The sequence below is a fragment of the Pagrus major genome, chromosome 20 (genome assembly GCF_040436345.1).
Source record: "Pagrus major chromosome 20, Pma_NU_1.0".
NCBI lineage: Eukaryota > Metazoa > Chordata > Actinopteri > Spariformes > Sparidae > Pagrus > Pagrus major.
This window is the reverse complement of record NC_133234.1, coordinates 14,542,962-14,559,008: the sequence shown is the minus strand read 5'-3', so window position 1 is coordinate 14,559,008 and position 16,047 is coordinate 14,542,962. Positions and strand designations below refer to the sequence as shown.

At 40.1% G+C, this 16,047-nt stretch overlaps 1 protein-coding gene across 1 annotated transcript; it reads right to left on the bottom strand.

Annotated features, from left to right (window-relative positions):
• Window positions 1-512: 512 nt before the first annotated feature.
• Window positions 513-6,802, bottom strand: slc4a1b (solute carrier family 4 member 1b (Diego blood group)). The gene is made up of 16 exons (XM_073489719.1): window positions 6,628-6,802; window positions 6,271-6,406; window positions 5,608-5,680; window positions 5,471-5,513; window positions 5,162-5,346; window positions 4,813-5,023; window positions 4,506-4,709; window positions 4,271-4,419; window positions 3,979-4,173; window positions 3,506-3,754; window positions 3,273-3,362; window positions 2,880-3,046; window positions 2,541-2,782; window positions 2,263-2,432; window positions 1,430-1,603; window positions 513-1,292 (listed from the first exon to the last, which is right to left on the bottom strand). Exons 1-16 carry the CDS (start codon window positions 6,782-6,784, stop codon window positions 1,212-1,214), a joined length of 2,526 nt encoding a protein of 841 aa, XP_073345820.1. The 5' UTR covers window positions 6,785-6,802; the 3' UTR covers window positions 513-1,211.
• Between the last annotated feature and the right edge of the window lie 9,245 nt (window positions 6,803-16,047).

Below are 16,047 nucleotides of genomic sequence, written 5' to 3'. Positions count from 1 at the left end.
AAACAGCCAATGAGGTTACTCTTCTTCTTCTTCTTCTTCTTCTTCTTCTTCTTCTTCTTCTTCTTCTTCATCTTCTTCTTCTTCTTAGGGCAGCGTTGAGGTTTAATGGCGCCATCTTGTGGACCGGAGGGTGTTGAATGATGGTACTAAATCTGCTATATACTGATAAATTATAGAAAATATATCTTATATTTAAAAATATATATGTTTAAAAATATGTTTAAAAATATGCAATACCCTATTTTCTTCTTTTTCTTATTCATTCATTGTCTGGACATTATTGTACTCCAATTTTACATGAAATAAATATGCTACGTAAAGATTAATTTGATTTAGGGGCCAAAGTAGTGACTCAGTGTTTTTTGGGGGTGTCCCAAGCATGTTATTCATGAATGTACCAGCAGTAAAGTGAGGAGTAATCAATCAATCAATCAATCAGTGATAGACAAAAAAATGAGAAATAGGATCTGCTTTTCTCAACACTCAATAAAACTAAGTTGTTGGATCTTTTGGGAGGTAGTTTTTATTATTTATAGAGAGAAGACCAGAAGACAGCAACGTAACACACAGTAAAAATGTCAGCACTTTTCCTCCCCCTGCATTGTGGTATTTTCCTTTTCTGCTGCAGTGTTACCAGGTTGATCATTCTTGCTAAATATATCTGCAATTTTCTTGCATCATTGCCTTATAAATTATATATGATTTAAGTTGAGAGTTTGGTTTTAACTTGCATCAAACAAGAGAATACAACAATAACTTAAGTGGCACATGTTACAGCATTACATTCAACGTGCGGTTGCGCAGACAAACATACAATTTTTGGCTTTTTAGTGCTACAACATTTTCCTCTCAGCGTTCAATCTATTCATTTCGGAGTACTGGCATGTTTAAAGAGTCTGTCTTTTATTTCTTTCTGTTCTGTAAAAACATGTTAATGTTTTTATGAACATTTCCAGTTTCAGTGGCATTCAAAGCACAAGAGACAAAACAACTTGAGGCAAAGAGTTTACCTGAGTGATTGTTAAAACTCTTCAGGAGTTTGACCAAGATAGTTTTTTACTATAAAGATAAAATTTATATCTGCATTTCATTAAAAATACTCAAAACATGTTTGTGCTCATAGGTAGATGAAACATTCGTTTGAGCCACATATAAAATAAATAGATTTATGTTATGTATATAATGTTGCTGGCAGCTGTCACAGACGACATTTACAATGGCATCTGAGATTCAAAGTATACATCCTGCCCCGGCTCCTCCTCGAATGTCACCTTGGCGTCGTCGGCATCCAACTAAAACACACACAGAAAAATGAGTGTTTAACTCACACATACATCCCACATACCCCTTCAGGCTCTGATATCCATAAACTTAAAGACATGTTTACATCTGGATTACTTAATCAAAATGATATGAGGTGAATACTTACACATTTCATTTCCAGTTCAGTGAAGAGACGCCCGGTCATTAACATGCGTAGAGGGATGGTGAGGATGAGTATGAAGGGAAGTGCGAGGGATACTGGACTGGACTTAACAATCCACAAAAGTGCGAGGCACACTATCTGGATGGCCGTGAACAAGTGCATTCGTCCTGTTTTCACCTGTAACCAACATGTAGAAATATTAGTCACATAAACATGACTGGACACGAGGATACTTTTGGGTTTCTGATGAGATTTAGAGGCTCTGATAGTGGCCAACATACAGTGTGTGAGTTAATAGTCCTTCTTAACAGTGGTAGAGGAAGTATTTAGGTACTTATCTTGAGTAAAAGTAATACTGCACTATGAAAATACTCCAATACAAGTAAAATACTTGTACAAAACTTACAGTACAGTTGTTTAATTTATAAGAACACATTATATTTATGAGGTCTTAATATGTTTTATATGTAAAAAAAACCCTTATTTGCAAAGTAAGTACAAACTTAAGCTGTTAATTAAATGAAGCAGAGTAAAAAGAACAATATATCCCTCTGACATATCATGGACTATATATAAAGTAGCATGAAGGGAAAAGACTGAAATTAAGTACAAGTACCTCAATTACTGGTATACGTATATGGAGCACTTCCACTTAAAGTGACAACAGTCCTAACATGCTCCACAATTATTCGATATAATTGCATGAGATGACATAACTGTGTGAAATCCAATCAAATCGATCGACAACACGTGATTCTATTTGAGATAAAATGATCAAAATAATTTGCATTCTGTTTCTATTATAAAACCCTTTAGTTCTATCTTAGGACTCTTACTCTGGTGGCGTAGGGTTCATCAGGGTGGTATTTCTTAGGGATGAGCAGAAGCAGCATACGATCCCACAGCTGGATACCACTGAGTGATGTAACTCCCATGTAGAGAAAGATCCCAAACAAGGCTGACATGGGAATCAATTTCAGGATTGGCTCCATCAGGATTGACAGACCTAAACAGAAGCAGACATTCAGATAAAGGAAGGTACACTTTAATGTCAGACCTGCAGATTTCTCAACATGCAGTCGTAGAAAAGATAAATTAGAATCAGAGCACTTACCAACCAGCAGCGCCACCAGGATGCCACTGACCCTCTGCTCCAACACCTTCTCAATCACAGGTTTTGGTCCTTTGCTCATGACGGTGAGGGCGTTGGCATGAGTGACAGATCGCACCGTGGCCGCACTCAGCCACGGCACGCCGAATATTGCGCTGAGCCCTCCCATGCCGACTAAAACCAGCAAGTCAAAGTGGAACCCAGAGCCTTTGACCATCTTCCTCTCAGGTTTACTCACAATCAGACTGTTAACAGATGCAACATGTGAATCAAGTTTGGTTAAAGCCAGGAAGTGTAATGTTTCTGAGGCTTCTGATACTTAAGTGAGTGATGCTGACTCACGTTGTGATCTGAGACTCCAGAAAGATCAGAATGAAGACGAGCAGGGCCGGGACACAGCATGCAAACATCAGCCACACAGGGAAGGCCTGGTGTTCTCCGAAGGGGTTGATAAGCCAGCCTCTTTTGGCCGGGTTGGACACCATCAGACCTTTGGGAACAACTAGTTTCTGTAAAGGGAAAGGCACCAGTTAATGAACAGGTTCACAATTTTTCAAAACTGTCCTAAACAATAGTCAGGTGCCCGTATGTACATTGAAACAGGTTTTTGGGGCGGCTAATTGCTCAAAATATGAATTTCCACATAATAAAACCCATCCATTTGAATTTAAGCTGAAATGTGCACGGACTCAGCACAGAAAAACTGGACTTGGGGGCTGAGACTCATGAACCAACCTGAGTGTAGGTATCCTCAATGTTGTAGTCCACGACGATCATGAGGAAAATGGAAATAGGCACGCCAAAGTCCCCCATCAAACGTCTGACCTGGAAAGCAGAGACAAAACAAACTGAGTTCAAATAAAAGTAAACAGTTTTAAAAAAATGTAATAATCTGTGCATTCTTCACAAGGCAAGAGGTCTTGACTGAAACGATCTGCAAATGGACTCTACGATCCCCACCGACTCACCTTCCCGGGAAGAAAAGTGCCGTTCTTGAACTGCCGCAGGAAGTAAGCGATGAAGAAGCAGCCTAACATGAGGCACATGGAGAGCAGGGCAGTGTTGGGGTACGGTGGCTTAATTGTGTTGATGATAACAGTTGTGTTGCCGGTAGCATTGTCATACAAGACCGTCTCTTCCACTATTGGGTGCCAGGGATTTTCCATACTTGAATTGAGATGGTTGTAGTTCAGGATTAGCGGGTGGGACTTAAATGTCTAAAGAGAAATCAGGAGAGATAAAGAAAGATCATAATCTGGCCATGAGAAACAGATATTAAAGGTGCTATATAGTCGAAAGTGAGATTTTTAATGTGTTCGTTTTTAACGTCAAAGCATGTTCTAGTAGTCATCCAAAATGAAAGCATGAACCTGAAAATGAGCACAATGCGGGACCTTTAAATGACAGATGAAATGTGTGAAATGGACGGAGATAGATTTACCCTCCCTAGCTTGGCAAAGGTTTCATAGATGAAGATGAGGGAGATGAGGATGGAGAAGATTTCCTGGGTGAAGCGGGACATGTAACGCACCAGGAAGCTGCCTTCAAAGGCCACGATGACCACCACAATGATGACCAGCCACACTCCGACCCACACTCTCCCCACAATGTACTCAATGTCCTGAGACTTGCAGAACTGGATGAAGGAAAGATGGGATGAGTTCAGTGGTTTCACATAGCTCTGAAGAGACTATAAAAAAAAGATACAAATGTGATTCGGCATTATAACTTACAGCGAAGAAAGCCTCCTCAAACACCAGCAGAGGACCAGAGAAACCGATCACCAGGACGGGCTGAGCGGCTACGAAGCAGAAGATGATCCCCTGAATGCTGGTGGAGATGAGGAGCTCTGGGACGCCCATCATGTTTTCCACCTTATCAGCTGTAGCAGCAAAGATGATGGCGTTATTATCGTGTCTATCGCATACAACAGCAATAGCAAGACTCAAACAAATATGCACACGTTACCCAGCAGCCCTCCAAAGGTGATGGCAGGAGACAGGGCGGCAAAGTAGATGAAGATGACGGCAGCGAGAGCCTGGGAGTTTAGAGCGTCTGTGATGTCACTCTTGTAGTATTGGTAGCGCCTCTTTATGTCTCGAAGCATCCCGCCAAACGGACGGCCAGTACGGGACAGAGGGTCTTCAGGTGGAGTCCCCGAAGAAGTGGAGACTGGAAGAAAACAAGAATTGACAATAGAAAACTGATAATTATGCTTCTGTTGCATCAAAGTTCTGTGATTCTGCGGTTTTGGATGCGTTTAGGTAGCACTCACCCCTGCGAGGCTTGGAGTCCAGGCAGGGCGCGGGAACAGAGGACTGGACTCGGTCCTGCAGCAGTTTCTTCTGAAAGCTTATAAGTGAGGTGAGCACCGCTTCGTTCTGGATCTCGGTTGGTGGGATGACGATGCTGCAGTCCATGAAGTCGGCCACGGCGTCCGTCAGCTCACGGGCACTCTTTGCCTGAAAAGCTGCCTGATTGAAGACCTGGGATGAAAATAGTGGAGGGGATGTTAAAAGTGCGGGGTCAGGAAGCAAGGCCAGAGCAACATCTGAACTATCTATCCTTTAATGTGTCACTGCTCACACATTTTAGGTCTACAGAAAGCTTCAGCTATAACTCACTTTATCAGCCATTAGTGCTGACATGGCACGGCCAGTCTCGTGGTAGTCAATGTCAGTCTTGCTGGGGCCCACCAGAACGAAGACGAAGCGCACAGGCACCGGAGCCTCCAAGGCCGAGTCGAGCACCACCGACTCCTTCAGACGCACAAACGTAACTGTGGGCTTTTCCAGAAAGTCCAAGGCTCCTGGTTCAAAGAGACAGAAATATTATATTTATGGAGAAAACCACACATGGACACACAGGAAAGTGGGCATACAAACACACACACGCTGAACTCCTAAGTGAACACAATGCAAACAATAGCTTACCTACTAACACCATGGAGGCCTCTACACGGTCAGATTCATCCCCCTGAAGGAACAAACATCAGTGAGCAAACTAACCCTACCCTAACCCTTTTGATTTCATTCAGATGAATCATGATGTCATCCATGTAAGAACTTACCCTTTCCTTGATTGAAAACTTCTTCAGGTCCACCCCGTCAGTCAGGGCTTGGCGCTCTGGGTCACCTGATTGGCTGTAAGGAGAAAACCGCATGTGTCACTGGCTGTTCTTGTAAGACTAAGAGGCTGCGAGGACAGACATGCAAAATTGTTCAGTGCAATCATTTGAAATAAAAGTTAACGGGATAATAGACGAGGAACTGGTGCATTTTTTTCTGATGAGATGAGGCCCGTTTGGATTATTTTTGAAATGAGGAAGTCAATGCCAAGCTTATGTTTGTATGATAAATATCAAGCTAATCAGAAAGGAATCAAACATCGTAGTAAAATGGACAACTTAAATGCTTCCTGGTCTTTGATCTAAATTAGTTTGATGAAGTTTTCATTCACAGTGACAGTGCAGTATATGTCCCCTTACAGTGACCTGAAGTGACTGCAGGTCACACAGGTCACCTTTAATAAAGACTTCAGCAGGCAGGCAGAGTGTTTTGGTGGTCAGAGAATGTGTTTCATAATTACGGGTTTGAGCTCTACAATAGCTACGTGTTCTGCTCCCCTTTCTCTGAGCAACATCACTTGCAGCTTTAAACAACAGCATCAGCTAATAGCCATAATGTAGGTCAGTTATGTTTGAGTCACCGTCGGATGATGTCTTGCAGGATACCTGCGGTTTTGAAGCAGAGAGTTCAGGACTCCTTCCTTGTCTCCAGGTCTGATCTCCTTCTTGTTCACCATCTCGTTGACCATCTTCTCGGCGATGCCGGCCAGGGTCCGCTCTTCACAGTCGAAAAGGGTCACACCTGTTGGAAAACATTAAGAGACACGTGAGTGTGAGTGTGCAGTGTGTTAGTCTGGACAAAATGAGAGCTGGAGAGCTAATGTTGGAAAGCAGGTGACTGAGTTCTGTATGACAACAAAATGCAAACATATTTTAAAGTTAATTTGTATTCAGCTACATTACACTAAAAATGATTCATTCACATTTATGGACAAATAATCGATGGTGTAATTCCTCACTGACCTGTGTTCATGGTGCGCCGCAGCTGGATGAGGCTTTTGAAGGTGAGGTAGGAGATGTGCGAGGACGCCCACATCCCGGACTGAGGGTCGAAGCTCTCCTCGTAGCCGCCCCATCGGCCTGTCTCCTGCCAGTAGCTCTCCTGCTTCTGGTCCTTCATCAGCTCCTTCAGCTGCACGTAGCTCTTTGAGGCCACAGAGAGGAAACAACAGGTGAACGTGGACATGATAGTGGGACATAAACATACTTGTGTCTACGAGACAGAGAGTGACAATCTGGACGGGGCAGGTGGATGAAATAAACTCGCACCTCCCTCCAGCGCTGCTCAAGCATGTGGTGAACAACTGTGGTTTCACTGTCCACTTCCTACCTGTCAGTGTGAGTCAGTGTGAGTGGAGTATGGAAGCAAATCTCTGAATGTTTTGTGTCTATCTAACCTGAGGTTAAAGGAAAAGTTAGCTTAAAAGCTAACTGGTGAAAATGACTATTAAACAACCACTATGACTGATCTGATTAGTAAATCTGTCTGACACGACTCGGGCAAAAAAGTTTGCCAACTTCCCTCCTCACTCTCTGACTCTCTCCCAGAAGTTATAGCAAGAGGCGACCAAATGAAACCAAGTGTTACCTTGAATAAACATGTAGATTTCTCTGGTTTGAACATTGTTGGAGACATTTGGGATAATGTAAGCACACAACTCAACAAAATATTTAACAGAGGTCGACATTTTAATTCAGAAATCTTACATATTATGTCTTTAAAGTCTTTTTTGTACGATTAAGAGCAAATTTGACATATTAAAGATTGTAATATCGGTGGATGATTAACTCAGACTTTTGAAGCCTCATGTTAACTTCAGCCGAACTTTAGAAGTAATTTTATTTAACTTTTTCAATGGACATATGGATATGTAAGTTTTGTTTATTGAACATATTAATCCTTGTAATGCAGATGAAGCATTTGTATTTATTTTTCATTTTATTTAGCCTTTATTTAACCAGGTTAGAATCACTGAGATCACAGATGTCTTTAACGAGGGAGACCTGGCCAACAATGGTGGCAACACAGCGTTAATTATCAGAAAAACCCACTAAAATAATAATTAGTCCTAACAGTCCGTAATATGATGATACTTGTTGTAATAAAAATCATAATGATGAACTTCAAAAATAGCTGCACAGTTGTGAAAATGCAGGATGGATATCTATATAAGAGATACATTTATAAAGAATTATTATATTTATATGTCTGGATGCAAAAAATGTGTTTGTTGTGTTTATTGGGCTGTAGTGTGTAAAAGTGTGTATGAATGTACAGTGTGTGAAGGAAAAATAGCCAATGCCTAATCAATTTAGGCAATTTCCAATTGCTCAAACATTGAGGTACAAATGCAGGAGATACAAATGAAATAAACAGATTATTTAAAAAATGTATTAATTAAAAAAATATAGATCAGGCCCACATACAGTACGAGAAATGATTGGCAGGAAAAGCTCTTCTAGTCAAAGTGAGTTTTAGGATGTGACTAAAAAGATGGTTTGTCTGAGATCTCTGTATTCTGTTACTGCGTATGTGATGACACTACTTTATCTTTTATTTCAGGTACTTGTGTCTTATCAAATTTGTATTTGTATTTGTATATTTGTAACAAACCTCACTGAATATTCCTGAGGTTGTAACATGGAGGAGAGTAAAGGTCGCACTCGGGGATCGACTCTTCTCGACTGGCAGGACGGCTGCTGCTCCTGCTAACGTGAGTTGTTCAAAAACCTTCTTTTTAGTAAACTCTGTGTACACAAACAATGTTCTCAATGTTCTTGTTCATGTGTAGAGACCCTGGTGATACTACGAGCAAAGTTTCATGTCGTGTCGAGTCTTCTTAGTGTTTTAAAAATAGCGATTTTGATGCTACCATACAGTTGCACCTAGCACGCAATTGAAAATGTTTTTGACCCAAAAATGAAACTACGGTAAATCTTAAAAGTGGCTTTTTCATCGTAATTATGCTTTTACACGAAGGTTTGACTCGGGTATATTCACAAAAAAAGCCTAGGTTGCATTTTGGCGAGAGTTACACTTTAAAGGCTAGGCATGTAGGTGAAGAGCGCAACAGAGATGTCGTTCTGCATGCTGTATGGTCCCCTCTTCAGAGCAGGATCAGATAAAATCACGTTCATGCTTCACTACATGGCAAAAACACGATGATGATATTTTGGGTGTTGTTTTTCACCGCAGCAGCCTGCAGCATCAGTTTGCAGCTGTCATTTATATAATCTTCTCAGCAGCGCCAGTGTGGATATGGATCAGGATGAGGTGTTAAGGTGATGTCCAGGTGACACTTTGTGTCTGTAAGGTAAACACGTCATTTGTTCTGCCTCGATGAGCAGCGGGCACCAGGCTCTGGGCCACTGCTAGTTTCCGGTGTGGACGTGTGTGACAGGTTGCCCTGGACATGTTTGGACTGTCAATACATGTCGTGTGCCTGGAGTGGATTTAAAGTGTGTGTGTGTGTGTGTGTGTGTGTGTGTGTGTGTGTGTGTGTGTGTGTGTGCCCCTTACCTGACACTCTGCGCTGGTGTTGGCGTTGTTGTTGATGTTCCAGGCAGCTGGGACAGACACAATGGACCCAATCAAAAACCAATCTGTTTTTAAACACTTACACATTTTTTTCCAATACCACAGTCAATGACATATTATTAACAATACAATACAACTGAGAACATGTTCTCCATTTCATCGGAATTCACTTTTGTATAAATTTGCTTTGGGTAGATAAATAAAAAACGTAAATAAAGAGGTTTGTCTGCTTGTACAAAAGCCAAACGAGTTTAGTGAATAATAAATACATTAATTGCACAGGCTGTAATTGGAGGCTCTTATGTAAGACTGATCTCCAGAGTGTCCATTTTTATGTCACATATATGACTGGAACACTGAAGTTGTATGTAACAACAGGATGATTTATTTCCAAAACACAGCTGAGCAGAGGGGTGGAAGATTCAGATTAGACCGACGAGACGGCGTCTGTAGACCATCTGTGCGTGCGTGTGGCTGTGTGGGTGTGTGTGTGGGTGTGTGTGGGTGTGTGGGTGTGTGTGGGTGTGCTCACATACCACAATCTTATATGCACAATTAATAATAATAAAAAAATATACATTATGTTATGAGTAGGTGCATCTGTCTGCAAATGTTCTTTTGCAAAATTTCTGTAAAGCGTCTCAATTTGCATCAAGATGATAACTGTAACTTTATTGGTTTCATGCATTAAACACACGTGCACACTAACAGAAAAATACACATTTACGAGCAACACGTGCGTCTAGTTTGCAAATAAGAAAGCTGATTTTTCTGTTATTGTCAATGTGCATGTGGGAAGATAACTGTACATTTTCATTCCTTGATAAAATTAGACTGTGCACACAGCATTTTATTTGCACATTTTTCCTTTTCACATTGCATAATTTGTGTGTGATCACTAAAACACAAGTCAGGCCTGCTATAAGTTGCAGCATCACATTCTTCGCCTAAATTACTTGCACATACAATCACTGTAAATCAAACTGGACCTGCTGTGTGTGTCCTGATGATGACTCTTAGGCTGGTTCAGTTAATTGGTTAATTGACTGTCACCCCATGAGGGGAAGTGCTGAGAGCCTCCTTTATACATTTTCAAATTTCCCTCTTAGTTTTAAAGGCATGACATCTCCAATCCTCAATGCATTCTGGGACTTTTCTTTTAAATTTCTTGTAAATTGTTGGTTAAGCTTTGCAGTTTAGACTAAACAGAGCATCCTGCACATTATCTTTAAAAAATCAATGACAATGACAGCATATGTGCAGTGTTATGACCAGTTTGCTTGTATCATTTCATGGATGCCATTCATTACTGTAGCAGAAAAGGTGACACTTACCTCCTGCAGGCACTCGGCAAGCCGACAGCAGTGACAAGCGTCTGACCCCAGAATGGCAAAAAAGCGTGACTTTATAAACACCACCTCTTAAAAGCTGCCTCCATGTGTATGTGTGGTGCATGTGGCCAGGTAATGGGTGGGACTAATACACGCATGGACACACACACAAGTGGACACGCACACTCTAATTCCGTGTTCTGGTCTCACCCATAATATTGATAGTAAATACAGTGGCTTGGTATGTGCAGAGAACCAGTCACACTGTGTCATTATCCAACCAGCATCTTATCACATTTAATGTCTGTGTTTGGATGACAACAAAGGCTTGGCTTACACTGCTGGGCCTGCTCGCTCACCTTCAACATCTCCTGGGGAGAGAGTGGAACTTTGAACGAGGTCAGCTTTCATTTTCTCCTCTTCCTTGTAATTCATCTTGTAGCTGTCCATCTGAAACTGAGGCCTGAGACATGATAATTAGTTGCCTTTGCCTAAACAGAAGAGTTTGGCACTGAACATACCGGCACAATAGCTAGGTTAATGTGACTTACCATCTGAAAGGGATGTGAAGGGGCCACTTCTTCTCATTTTTGCTCTTTTAGAATGAAAAAAAAAAAAAAGTTTACCACACCATGGTGAAATTTGGATGTTCCATTCATTCAAGGGTGTTCCCAGCAACATAGTGTTGTGTACTCTTATAAGGACCTACAGGGGATACATTTAAGCCAGGTGAGCCATGGAAACTTATATGTATAAAATAAAGAAATCCAACTTAATTAATGGTAAGGTAGGATGGTTTCGGAGCTCAACCTTAATGGTTTCAAAGTCAGGATATCTAGAGTGCTGAACTTCACACAAGCTCCTTTTTCTATACATACAACAATATGTATATCTGCAAACAAAAATTGATCATATCAATGATACAGCCAGAGCATAAAAAATAATTAGAGTGAGAAAATAAATAAATGGAAACAACAGGAAAAAAATTAAATGAATACGGAAACATTTTGAATATGTGATTTACTGTGTCGTATGAATCAGGTACCTGGGCCTATAAGAAGGTGTACTATGCAGGATTTTCCAAAAAAACCCCAACCACACTTGATCCAAGTGAAGTGTGTGGCAGTGTCTGTATCATCAACTGTATAAATAAAGAAGGACGAGGCATCTCCACTTCCTCCCACTGTACAAAAATGAAGCCAAAATCACAGAAGATAAGGGGTTTATGACCTATACTGCAGCCAGCCACCAGGGGGCGATCAATAAGTTTTGGCTTTACTTTTGGTGAGCATGTCATCCATCTTTATATACAGTCAAGGTCTACCTGCCTCTGCCTGTATTTTCTTAATATTTTGCCATGTTCTGGATGTTCCAGTGGTAAATAGCCCCCAGTCAAAACCAGCACGCAGGGTGTGTGGTCAGGACTCTGTTAAAACATAGCAGCAGGGTTACATTGCTGTCTCCATCTCTCTTTTCTGATCTTGGTCTTTTATAAAAAGCTACAGGTCCGTGTGTCTGTTTGACTGAGGGTGGGGCTGAGCTACACACTCACACAGGCAGAGCAGAGAGGCAAACAGCCTCTCAGACAGGATGAAGCCTGCACTACGGCTGCAGTCACATAAAATATATACGGCGGCGTGGGTGTATTTAGTAGTGCATATTTGGTGTGTTTACAAATGGCAACCATGAAATCCTGCATAGTATGTCTGTAAATCTAGGTACAGAAGAAGAAAACAAGATTATGGAGAACAAGGGAGTAACTATTGCCATCAAGTAACATACAAAATACATACATTTTAACATATAAATGATCTCTATCTTGACTCAGATGTCCTTAATCCACCATGTGTGTACATGTGTATGTGTTTCACTTACACTCCTGAGCCACGGGTCAGAGGCCATTGTATACCAAATTCTTCACTGTATGTCCTGTTGTGAACTCAGTAGTAATGGCTGTAACACATAGCAGCATGTCATTGATCCTTAAAAACAGTCAACAAAAGCTCAAGATATGGATGACAATGTTATACTGTGTTGGACTTCTTTAACATTTTCATATCCATCTGTTATTACTGTAAAGCTCACAGTATTTGTTGCCTCTGTTGCATGGCTGCATGCATGCATACAGCCCATGTGCATTCTGATAGAAAGTTACATAAGAGACAATAGATATCTTATTTTCTCTGCATGGACATTAAATTATATTTTTGTAAAAAAGTTACAATGTTTGTTATAAATTAGTCTTTACATCAGAAAGATATTATTGATCTTTCAGCAGTGGGTGAGTTAAACCAAATTCGTCAAAAACCTTGAGTCTTTGAGGAAGTGCTACACTGTCAATTTAATTTGAAAAAAAATACAAATGAATGTTTCTTCTCTTACCAAGAGAAAATTGCCTGTATTCAGTGTTGGACGATGTACTTAGCTACTTTACTTACATGTAAAAGTATTACAATATCAAAATTCTCTTCTAAATTTTTTTTACTGATTCTGACAGCCCCTTTGTCATAACCAATCAAAAGTCCCTTGTGGTATGTTTACGTAAAAGTACATAATCAGGCCTATTATTCGCAAAATTTCAATATCAAAAATAAAAGAAAATGGTCCATGTTACTGTTATGTTACCACATATTATATTGTTATTTGGAGCATTTTAATGTTGCAGCTGGTTGAGGTGAAGTTAATTTTAGCTACTTCCTTACTATGCTGTTAGTTTAACTTGTAGCAATGCATCATATTTATAAGTGCATTATATGTTTTGTATGTAAAATCTTAATTTGTAATTAATTTGTTTGACTTTGAGTAAAAAATACAACATTTTTCCTCTGAATTTAGTTAACCCCAGCACAGTCTCATAAAACAGGAAAAATGAGAAGTATTTACGAGCCCATATGCAGTATGCAATGTAAGTGTTTAGTATACGTGTATTGAAGCTGTATGACCTGTAAATAGAGGACACCAGCAGCAGCTTATCAGCTGTGATGCATCATTAGTTCTATATGAGTTGTAGCAAAATTGATTTGATCGGAAAGCATTTATTATATGGTGGATATACAGTTATTGTCTTGTTTAACCATAAACAAAAAAAAACTATTTGAATAATAATAATAATAATAAAAATAATAATAACAATAATAATAAATTTATGGTGCTGTTTGTATTAAAGGTCCTATTTGACGAATAATTTCTCCTGAGAAATAATTAAATCAAATTTTACCTTTCGAGAGTTTTTCCAAATGACGTTCAGTTCAGTTTGTGCTGCTCACAGTTCAGACAACACAAGTCAAGTCACCCCTCTTCAAACTTAACATGACCCACTCATTAGTGGTCAACTTGTTCAGGAATCAGTAGAACCAGAGCAGTGACAGTCAGAGGGTCCAACATCAGTAACACACCCCGCCCTCGCTCAGACAGGACCCAGATAACAGCTGTCCAGAGGCACACGGATGCTATCAGCCATACACATCTGGCTCACACAAGGGGCTATCCTGCAGAAGATGACCCCTCCCCAACCCCCCACCACACCCGGCCAGGGGCCACAGGTAGATGTTTTTGCGAAGCAAAATGGAGTTATGAATAGAAAAAGATCACCAAGCTCGGACATAAAGAAACAGTGATCAATCAGGTCACTTGATATCAGATGTATCAAGTATCTCTGGAGGTGATATCAAAGATGAAACTATCATTAAAACGTGTGCCTTTATTTAAATAATATTAATGAGACTTTAGAGCAAAAATACACAGACTCTCAGTAACATATTCAATATTTGATTATCAGTATTTATCTTTATCAGTCAGATGTGCAAGTAATTACTATGGAAGCCCTCAGGGGCAGGGGAGAAATTTTTTTTTTCTTCTGATGATCAATTTTCCAATCTAAATTATTTTCTCTCCTGTGTTAATTATCTGGTGGGGAAAAAAAGTTTTGCCAGGATAACCTTTCTAACCTTTCTTGGAATGAATGCAAACACAATTAGTGATGTTGACCAAATCAACTATTTAATAATTCAGCATTTCAAGCCTTGTGAAAGAGATCTGAAACACTGAGATTTGAGTCAGAGGAGCAAAAACTGGCAGAGTCATCGTTGTTGTTGTTGTTGTTGTGTGCATGATGCTGATATGATGACTCAGGGGGTTATTCTGAGAATATATTGACAACACTACAGAGGGAGAGGCTTTATCTACTGAGTATGCTGAGCAGAACAAAAGCAGATATTACTTATAACAAACTGCTGCAGCCGGAGATCATGCAACACCTGAAGTTGTTAGAATTAGCTCAACCTCAAAACATTAAAACGCGTATCATTTTAAATATCTGAGGGATTCTTTTACATTACAAAGCACATTACATTTTTTTAAACAATATTTTTAGTATCCTTTATCTGTTCAGTACATTCAGAGTGTTTCACATGACTGCATTCTTTAAAATGCTTACAGATGTTTTTACTATAAATATTGTACTTTCACAGGCAATGGAGAGAGAGTGGTCAAAGGATATCCACATGTTGCTCCCTGCCCACGTTTATCTGGGTCATAACAAGATAGAGAGCTGACCGAGCCCTTTTGAATGAGTGTTTCTGTAGATGTGGCAGCATTTTCACCTATCAAGCAGGCCTTTAGAAGAGGGCATCACAAAAGTGAACCAAAACGCAGACACTTGACACGTTAGCAAGAGTTAAGAGGAAGCTTATGAGGTTAGGATCAGGCTAACTGTTGGTCACAGACAGGCAGGACATCAGCAGCAGGAGGTCAGAGGAGGAAACAGGTAGGAGGCAGGCAGCAATCTGGCAAAAAACATCTGGAAAACAGCTGTCACCTACTGAGAAGCAGTTTTGCAGGCAGGTGGCTGATGAGATATCAGACAGAAGAGACATCAGGCGATGAACTGAGGAGAGGAACACTCTGAGGGTGCCTGGTGGGCAGATGAGGCATGACTGGATGATGGGACTGGATACTGTGCTGTATTGTGTATCAGGACATCACAGGCTGAGGAAAAGAAGAAGACATTTTTTTTTATAGTTGCTTGCACATATTCTCACCTCTCAGACCCCCATCAATGAACTATTAGATCAATGTGGGATAATAATGATTGATATAGCTTTTTAAGCATACTTAGTAAATGGTATGTAACCACTGGCTTTAATAATAGTTAGATAAACCTGTTGTCATTTACATTTATTCATACTTTGTAGATTAGTCCACACTTTGCCTTATCAACTGACTTTGGGGTCAGTTTTAGGTTGCCAGGTTGTTGGCTGGTTATGCTTTACTTGTTTTTTTCTTATAAACATATTGTAATTAATCAGTAAAACCCCTCAAATGGACCGTTTAACTAATCACTCCTTGGACCAAAGCCGTAGTTTATGCATTTTTCATGTATCATTCTTATTGTATTATTGTGTTTTATTCATTTGTTTTGCGTCTTGTATAAATGTGATGCAGATACAGACCAGAATTTGTAATAAAAAGCAGACTTTGATGTGTTCCTTGACGTAAATTGTCGTCTCTGATCAG